Source organism: Labrus bergylta, chromosome 6 (assembly GCF_963930695.1).
Source record: "Labrus bergylta chromosome 6, fLabBer1.1, whole genome shotgun sequence".
In the NCBI taxonomy this organism is placed as follows: domain Eukaryota; kingdom Metazoa; phylum Chordata; class Actinopteri; order Labriformes; family Labridae; genus Labrus; species Labrus bergylta.
The window spans coordinates 17,478,992-17,488,173 of record NC_089200.1 but is presented as its reverse complement, the minus strand read 5'-3'; the positions used below and the strand labels follow the sequence as shown (position 1 = coordinate 17,488,173).

At 38.5% G+C, this 9,182-nt stretch overlaps 1 protein-coding gene across 1 annotated transcript; it reads right to left on the bottom strand.

Annotated features, from left to right (window-relative positions):
* Positions 1 to 1,997: 1,997 nt before the first annotated feature.
* On the bottom strand, positions 1,998 to 8,520 carry tax1bp3 (Tax1 (human T-cell leukemia virus type I) binding protein 3). Its single transcript, XM_020639011.3, has 4 exons — positions 8,321 to 8,520; positions 5,822 to 5,941; positions 4,682 to 4,759; positions 1,998 to 3,620 (listed from the first exon to the last, which is right to left on the bottom strand). The coding sequence occupies exons 1-4, from the start codon at positions 8,357 to 8,359 to the stop codon at positions 3,471 to 3,473; spliced, it is 387 nt and encodes a 128-aa protein (XP_020494667.2). The 5' UTR covers positions 8,360 to 8,520; the 3' UTR covers positions 1,998 to 3,470.
* Positions 8,521 to 9,182: the final 662 nt, after the last annotated feature.

The following is a 9,182-nucleotide window of genomic DNA, read 5'->3' as shown; positions in this document are numbered from 1 at the left end:
ATGAAAACCATAGTTTTTAAGGACTTTAGACATAAAGAAGGGAAGTATACAACTCTAGTTTCATGACAAATGTGCCAAAGAAGATTGAGTGTTACTATTATATGAACTTTATACATTTGACATGTGTCAACTTCACTGCTGCTGTCTGATATAAGTGACATTTACTTTCAATGCTCAAACAAAGCTGACATCTTTAGACTATAGCATTTAGTAGGATGGGTTTGAACAGTGCCTTCCCACCCATGTGTTGTTGTGGATTGCTCCACCAGTTTGTACAGCCATTAAAGATGCGGGTAAAGAAAACACTTTATGAACTTCATAAAAACACACAGATTACCTTTACATGCCTATACATTCAAGGTAGAGGACTTCCCCTGACGTCTTTTACACCTATCTGAGGCTGTGAATATCCATCTGGTTCCAATCTGGTGTAAAACCAGAGTGATGGGAGCAGATTGCATTGCCATGGAAACACAATTATCCTGCCATAATGTGGGAGGCAAGGATCATGTATGATTCACGGTTAGATAGTGTAATTATTCAGCTGCCCGCAGAGAGGAACATTTATCTTTGCATTATCTTTCAGGGATCAGAAAGTGCATTCTATAGGTACAACATATCGATTGTTTCATTTATGATTTGTGCGTTAGTTTTAATGAATGACACAATGGTTAATAAAAGTGTATGAAAAAACAAGTAACCCTACAAAGATTTGGGTGAAAAGAATTCAATATAAGGACCACTGTAACAAAATCATGACATTTGACCATTACTTGTAAACGCTAATTTAATTATGTCACACACTTACTCTAATGAAGTTGGGCGATCATGCACCCATTCAGAGCTTTCCATTAGTTACCAAGCAACATGTGATGTGTTACTGTTATGGTATTGGTGTGAGCAAATACACATTGTGAGTCTGAGATGTTTGTGCAACCACTTTTATGCCTCATAACACAGTATTATAGTATCATGATGCCCAGGGGAGTGGAATGGAGCATGCTTCCTTGTGTCCCTGGGACAAAAATAGCATGCACACATACACATAAACACACACACACTTTACTCATCAATTATTTCTCAAAGGGAGGGTTTTAGCTTAGTGTTGCCCTAAATCGACCCTAGCCCATGATGTGACAAAGACCAGGTGTTATTTTAAGACTTAAAACAAAAACATTACACAGCAAATTTAGCTCAGCTTCGTGATGCTTCATTTAAAACAAAAAGATAATAAATATTTGGATTAAAAAAAGGGATATTGGCCTCATGCTGAAGAAAAATGTTTTTTAATTTATAGATTAAACTGCTCAGAGATACAACTCAGAACATGTGCTTCTAAAAGCCAAAGTGGAGCAACCAATTGTAAACTAATTCTTACAAGCCTCTTTTTTTAGAGAGCACTTTTTTTTGTTGCAAGTACTTGTCCTTTTTTTTTTTTGCTGCATTTGGGATTGTTTGTACCCTCCTGGCCCTGCAGTTCAAAGGCGTTGTGATTGGTTCCAGGATCACATATTAAAGAGATGAAAGTGAAAAAAGCTCTCTGTATCCACGAGCCTTGGTACACACTCAAAGGTCAGGGAATAGATTCTTTGCTCTGAAATGTCAGCTGATTACTTTATAGCACACTACATGAAGCTACCTGAAGGGCCTGTGAGATTTAAAAAAATGTGTGGATGGGAGAAGGGTAAAAATAGATCAGATTGTTTTATATAAGCAATGAACAGTAAAGAAGCATATTTCTATATTATGTAGAATATGTGAACATCTGAAAAACTAACCGTTAACTGTAAGGAATCAAAATACTTTTATTAATGTTGCACTTTGTCTTTAAATGTAATCGTCAAAGAAAAAAGCCCGTCTCTCATTGAACTGTTCATGATTATAATCAAAATATCTGTTTGTTTTTTTTACAGTGGATATTTCACTTTGGAAGACAACTTTCATTTTATAAACATTTTTAGATACGGTTATGAAATATATTAGAAGACACAAATAAATGAAATTGAACATTTTAATAAAAAATGTCAACAAAAAACCAAATACTGTTTATGTTTAGTTGTCAATATGTTCTGCAGGGTTTAACAGCATGTATGTGAGGCAGTAAATCATTGTGGAACAGAAATCTAGGTACAATTTAACTCAACGATTTGTTTAACTCAAGTTTTCCTTTAAGGCTGTGTGCACATTCATCAAAAAAATGATTTTTGATATCTGACAGGTCATGCCTTCCAAAAAATGTACACTCTGAGACAGTCTGCAGCTGTTACTCCAGTGTGAAACTATTGGCTTTGTTTGAATCAAAACAGCAAATCATAAACTTTAGCATACTAAACGTGATAAATGTCATGCTGGAGAGTCAAAGTACTGACTATGAAAGATTTATAATATCCAAAAGGAAGGAGTAGCTTCGTGGAATGTTTTCACAAGTCGTGATAAGTTTAACTTGTGAGAATGTATGTAGTTTACATCTGATGTCATATCTTCAGCTCTCGCAAACACAAAGAGGAAGAAATGAAAAGTTGCTACAGAGTCATAAAAATCAACAAACATAAAGATATATAGAAAGAATCATCATTCCAAAGAAAATGTAGTGAAAAGACATGAGCATGTATGAAAGGACTCTACAGACACATACACTGCTTTACATATTTGGATCATTTCACTGTGCCTTAGCTGTTACTTTGGCATATGACGCTGTAACCTCTACAGGAATAACAGCTAAATTGAACACACAATTGCAGATGGAAAGTTGATCAATACTATTGTTAACAGCAGTTTCCTTCACTGATGTGTGTAAAAACCATGAAGGCTAACTTTGGTCAGCTGTAGGCACAAAGGGATCAGAGATTTTCCTCACAAAGATTTCCAATACCTTGCAACAAGACTGAATACAAATGTGCCTCGAGGATTGAAGACCTGTAGCAAACATCTCCTGGGAATAAATCAAAGGACCATAAAAGCTTTTATGAAAGATTTTCCAAAGACTTCTTACAGTCCACCAATGTTAAAAAAAAAAAAAAAAAACAGTAATTGATGGGAACATTTGCAATAATGGGTCAGCCCTCATGTCCTGAAATAATACTTTTAATATAGCTTCTTTTTTTTCTTTTTTTTTTTAAATCGGCAAAATTGGGGATTTTTTTCATCCTGGTCAGTCCTTCTCGCTATGTATTGGTTAACAGATGGGTAACAGAAGTCAATACAATATGAAACTTGTGGAGCTGAAAACTGTTTGGGATTTCTCCTTTTGTTAGAGATATAGCAGATGACCAAAGTGAGTTTGTGTGTGTACGGTGACAATAAACACAACGAGTAAGAACTTTGAACGCTGGTGTGTGATCCATGAAAAATATTTTCAGTCATGTAGTTATAAAGGCCACTATCATCTGAGTTTGTGTGAGTCTTTGTGTATGAGAGTGTTCAGTCCTTGGATATTGCACGAGTCTGTGGATATCAGAAGTGCCACTACGTTACGGTCTGGGGCAACCGCCCATAGATTGTTTGACAGCTTGTTCCAACGACTTCCTGGTTACCAGTAGCCGTACCACATCTTCATCCTTCTTTGTGAGTCGTTTACGAGCCTTGTCGTGGGTCACCACGGTCATATCCCAGCCGTTCACCTGGGAGGAAGAGAGGAACTCTGTGAGAGAAGAGCTGCAGCCACAGTAAAGAGAGGGAAACATGGCTCGACAATTCATTGAGCAGACAACTCTGTCAAAAGCAACATACAGTACATCTGAGAGTAAACACAACACAAGCAAGGATCTAGGAAGGAGCAAACGACGTCAGTAAGTGCAAAAAACAGACTTGAATCTGTTTGGACACAGTAGCGAACAGGCAGTGCACAGAGGCAAATCACAGAGTGCATACAATTGTTTTTTTATCATCATCAACATCAACAGCATTTTGTGAATATTCTAAACAACACCATCCTCAACTTCAACATCATCATCATTAGTGCCATCAATATAAGTGCTCATGAAAGAGCTGGGTCTTCAGCTTTTCTTACATGTGGAAAGGGACTCTGCCGATCTAATAGAGTTGGGTAATTCATTCCACCACTGGGGGACCACAGACAACAAGACACTTAAGGCCCTGTTGTGAATGTTGGATCAAGTACCTTTCATTGAAAGAGCGCAGTGTGCGGGAGGGAGTTCAGGTAAGGGGGAGCAACTTTCTCACCGTTTTTTAAGTGAGCAGCAGGGTTTTAAACTTGAATCAAACAGAACCTGGGAGCCACTGGAGGAAGATGAACAGCTGAGTGACATGTGCTGTTTTGGGTAGGCTGAAGACCAGTTGCGCTGATGCGTTTTGTATCATCTGCAGGGGTTTGAATATGCATGCAGGAAAACCTGCCAGTAAGTAGTTGTAGTAGTCAATGTGTGATATCACAAGAGCCTGTACCAGGAGCTGTGTAGCATTCTCTGACAGGTAGGGTCTGATCTATCTGCCGTTGTACAGAGCAAATAAACCTGACTGAGCCCAAGTGAAAGTTAGCTTGTCATCAATTGTGACACCAAGGTTCGGGGTAGACTTTGTGGGCATGAGTTTGTTTGTTCAAAGCTTGATATGGATGTGTGGTTGCACAGAGGGACTGGTTGAGATGACAAGGAGCGCCTCTTTGGCACTCTGATGCATACATGGTGCCATCTAGTGGATCGAGCTTGATTTACCTACTCACCTGCATTATTTTGTCCCCCATCCTCAGGCCTGCATCATGTGCTGGTCCTCCTGGTGTTATCCTGGTCACATAGATGCCCTGACGGATACAAACATGTTGACTTTTGAATACAATCACAGCTGAATAACCGATGCAGAAAGTGTAAAAACATCGAGCTAATGAACACGAAGAAAATGGCACCTCAGAAATATGAATTCACAAGATTCAAGAAATACAAATGAAATAGCACATCAAATATACTGAAGTATTTAATATAGTCGTTAGTTTGATTTGTATTTGTGTTGTCCTTTTTTTTAACTTTAAGAGTATAACTCTTTAATTGAATCCCTTATGTGGCACAATCTAATGCTGGCAAAATATTTTTTTAAACTGAAAATTGTTTTCATTTTTCCAATTATTTTTACAACAGTCCTCCTTTTTACTAACCTCTACTCATTAGAAACTTGTAAAAATTAAAAGGTTGTTACAAATTAAACCATCCCAAACTGGAGCACACATTTGTTTGGCTTTTTTAAACTTGAATAGTTAAAAAAGGATAAGGCTGATCCTTCCTCTAAAACAAGGTATCTGCTTTGGGCCAATTTCCATCTCTTCTGCCCACATTGTTTACACATTAGGTAAGACATCCTGGTTATGTGTAAACCTTCAGTAGTCCTCTCTATGACATCAGTAAAATGAGTCTGTTTTTCCCCACCTGACACTGCAGCTGATGTGTTCAGGCCTGCCCTCTAGTAACACTGTGCTTCCTGACAGGACAGGAATTTAGTCAAGGAAGAGTAGAAAAGTTGGATGCATCAAGTTCAGATTAATTGGGAGCTGTATGATTCAAAAAGACCCTGAAGACCAGAAATAACGTGACGGGTTGATGTCTCCTCTGTCCAGTCAACAAACTCCAAGCAGAGTGTAACTGTGTTGTGAGTCTGAAAATGTTAAGCCTTTGACTTTTTATTTTTAAATCAAACACACAATCACTTTCTGCTGTCTAAAAATAACAATGTACTAACATTGTGAAAACACACTAATGGGTGGAGGTGCATTTGCTGCCTACACATCAAAGGTTCTCGGTGTGAACATGACAACTTTGCCAGTCAAAGACATTTGCTTTAAGTGCTCCATGTTAAGTAAGGCCTTATTACTTACTTTGTCAGTCTTGTCCTCAGAGAAAGGGTTCTGCCCTGGGTCCTGGTCAATCCCTCCTCCGATGCTGAAGCCCAGGATTAGATTATCTCCATGTCGCAACTTCATGATTTCAATTCGTTGCTGTTCAGAAAAAACAAAAAACATGAAATTAGATCCATCCAAACTTCATAACTAACTGCTCAATGCAAAGACTGAGACACCCAAAATGCAATCTGTATTTGATTTTCTTTATTACTGACAAGTCACATATTAGTACATACTCTTTTAATGGCAGTGTTTCTGACACAGCCTGTCAGAGCTTTACAACTGTGTCAATAACTAGGTAACACAGATGCATCGGTATCAGCCTTTATTGGCCCTGCTGACAGACATCGGCAAATAATGTAGCACAAGACTATTTCAGTAGCCTTTGTTCATATGTTGTGCCAAATCAATTCAATGCTGACATCTAGTTCATTTAACTACTGATTCAGATTTTTTTGGGGCAGATGAAGTCACCTGTTGAACAAACTGACTTGTCAAACATGAGAGAAAATGTTGGCACTGTGGGAGTCTGACACCAAAAGAAGTCATGAAACAAACATTGTTATGAGATTTGGATGAATTGATATTTCAAACATCGGTATCGGCCCTGATTTTCCCAATCAGAGCATCTCTAATTGGATTACACCCCAATGCTAGCATAGATGTGGCACTTTCACCTCCTTACACTCCTCAACAGTTTCTGAAATGATGTTTTGTTTGTCAGACACATGTGTCATTCCAGATTTGATCGTTGACTAAATACTGCAACCTAACCTAGTCTGTTTGTATATTCATTTAACAAACAGGATGCATTCATTTATATTACATATTATGTGTGTAGTACATTACAATGAAGTGCAACAGTTTTGAAAGTGAAATGTAAAAGTTTCATTAACTCACAAGCGACATTCAGCAAGTGTGCTGATAAATAAGAAGAGAATACGAAACCCATACATCCAATCTGCATTAAGCAAGGGCGTGAGCACTGATTTGACGACTTCACACAAATTTTGTAGCCTGAAAAAGGATTTCAGAGGCTGTTCCTTTGTGATCGAGGTCCACTCCGACACAGAGACTCTGTTTGAGCAGCCCTGCCCTTGACATTGACAAGCAGCTGCAGGCTCATTAACCAGATGGAAGGATGACTCTTATAGCACAGTGCTCACAGCTCTTATCGACACAATGACTGCCTCTGTTTGCGATGATGAATAACTCGACATTCACAGACTGCTGCTGCTGATACAGTGAAGTCTGAGGATGTCTGAAACATTGTTAACACTGAGTACGAGTCAGTCAGTCAGGACTTGCAGGCAATATACGACACATTTCTCTCTCCTGCTGAAAAGAGGTTAATAAACCTGACAAGTATATCCTCTATCACTATCTCACCAAAAAACTTCCCATGCTAAATTGGGCTTGAATGACCTTTACTTTATTCTTAGGCAATGCATTTAAGGCTTTTTTTTTGCAATCTGATTGTCACACATATTCTATTACAATCTCAATGTGATAAATTGTGGAGCCCTACTGTAAATGGGGTGCAGCTTGCATACAAAAAGAGGCCAACTTCCATGTGGACTGCAAATGATGTTGACTTGAATTGCAATGATTTGATCCTGTCAGTATTGAAAGCTAATATATAGGCTATATTGAGTATTTTCAAGAAGAAATCAACATATATTCTCTTGTAAAGAAAAAAATGGCAAACAAATTCAGACATTTTTTTTTAAATAACTCAAAAATATCATTTTCATTATCTGCCTCAAAAAGAGCGATGAAAACAAGCAATGAAAGAGCAATGGGAAACCTGTTAAGAGTTACATCACTGACACAATGGTCCAGACTGCTTCAGTCACACTTATCTCCTTCCCAACTCTCACAGTGGACACCTTGGGAATTCCAACTATATCAGCCATATCAATATCTTCATTGGTTTGCACATGAAAAGGTATAATTACAAAGTCTTTACGGCAGAGGTGACGGAAAACTAAGTGTACTTCATATTCAGCAGCCTAACTTTGTTGAAGTCGACCACGCATACTGAATCACTGCCGGTGACGCCCATCGGTAAGAGAAGATAGCTGCCGGGACAATAAAAAAGCTTTTCGGTCAAGAGTAGAATTGGTATCTGATTTCGAAGCCTCCTTTCTTGATTCAGTGATTTAACCATTTAACCCGTTGTTTGGTCAAATATATCATCCATAACAAAGGTTTAGCGACAAGAACAATGGTATTATGTGGCTGCTGACGAGAACCACTGTTGACCTAAAAAAAAAAAAAAAAAAAAAAAAAGTAGAAAAAGTAAACGTGATGTCAGACCTCATTAAAATGGCATATTTAAGTGAGTTTGTCCTGGCTGACATACAATTAAAAAACACTTTACACTCGTAGTTTTTTTAGTTTAACGTTGACGTCTGTTCAGAGATAAAACAATGGAGTCCCGTCCAATTGATACAGTTTTGCTCCCAAACTTACCACAACAGCAGTCACCGGCTGTCCTGGGATGAAAGACATTGTGTCGTCGGGGTTTTAGGCTAAAAATCGTGGAAATTTGCAACAACTTTTGTTAAAGTCAAAGGGGGGAGAAAAAAAGGGCTACAGACGGAGGCACAACGTCCTGGACGCTACATGAGTAACACAGCTTGCTCCCTTTCTCGAAACCAAATGCTTCCCAGATGACGTCACTGCACTCTTGTCCGAGCTTATCGTTTCTGTCTGTTGTGCAGCACGGGGTAGTCCGGGAGGGCGGTGTTCAATGGTTGGCTGTGAACCTATGCGAACAAGTCAAACTCTGAAATGGATTATTGGCCCTCCTTGTTGTCCCAGGACATGACTGTGTACTTTTCTTAAAAAGAATTCGAAAATAGGGACCTAATTTATATTATAACACGGAAGAGAATTATAGGGACACTGAGTTAGGCAAGGCCCATTTATGTTTTTAGTTCCGACTTTTTCTCTCAGAATTCTGACTTCAAATAGCCTACTTAAATGTTAATGAAATGTCAGAGGCAGTTCTGCTTGAGTAGAGCTCTGTGGTTTGCAGTGTTCAACTTAAGGTAAAGTCACTCAGGCAGTGATATTGTAAATTTAGTTTGAAATGTTTCTAATTACTTGAGCCATTTATAAACCACCAGCCTGGGCATCATAATGGGACAGACTACTCAGGGCCCCTTTGATGGAAGGGGCTATTGCATGTTGAAAATCTATAATAAACATAATCCACATATTTTGGGTAAACCTTTGCTTTTCATATTTATTGGTTCTACTGCAGACCGAGTGAGTAGATTACTTACTTTGACATCTGAGAGAAAGGCGTCATCCATCCTTCTGGTCACTC

What these genes read in the sequence shown, in the direction of transcription:
- tax1bp3 (XM_020639011.3), bottom strand. Translation starts at nt 8,359, where the DNA reads ATGTCTTTCATCCCAGGACAGCCGGTGACTGCTGTTGTG. An exon ending in CTGAGGACAAGACTGACAAA is followed by an intron (nt 4,760 to 5,821) that starts GTAAGTAATAAG and finishes TGTATCCGTCAG; the next exon opens with GGCATCTATGTGACCAGGAT. An exon ending in TGGGGGACAAAATAATGCAG is followed by an intron (nt 3,621 to 4,681) that starts GTGAGTAGGTAA and finishes TCTTCCTCCCAG; the next exon opens with GTGAACGGCTGGGATATGAC.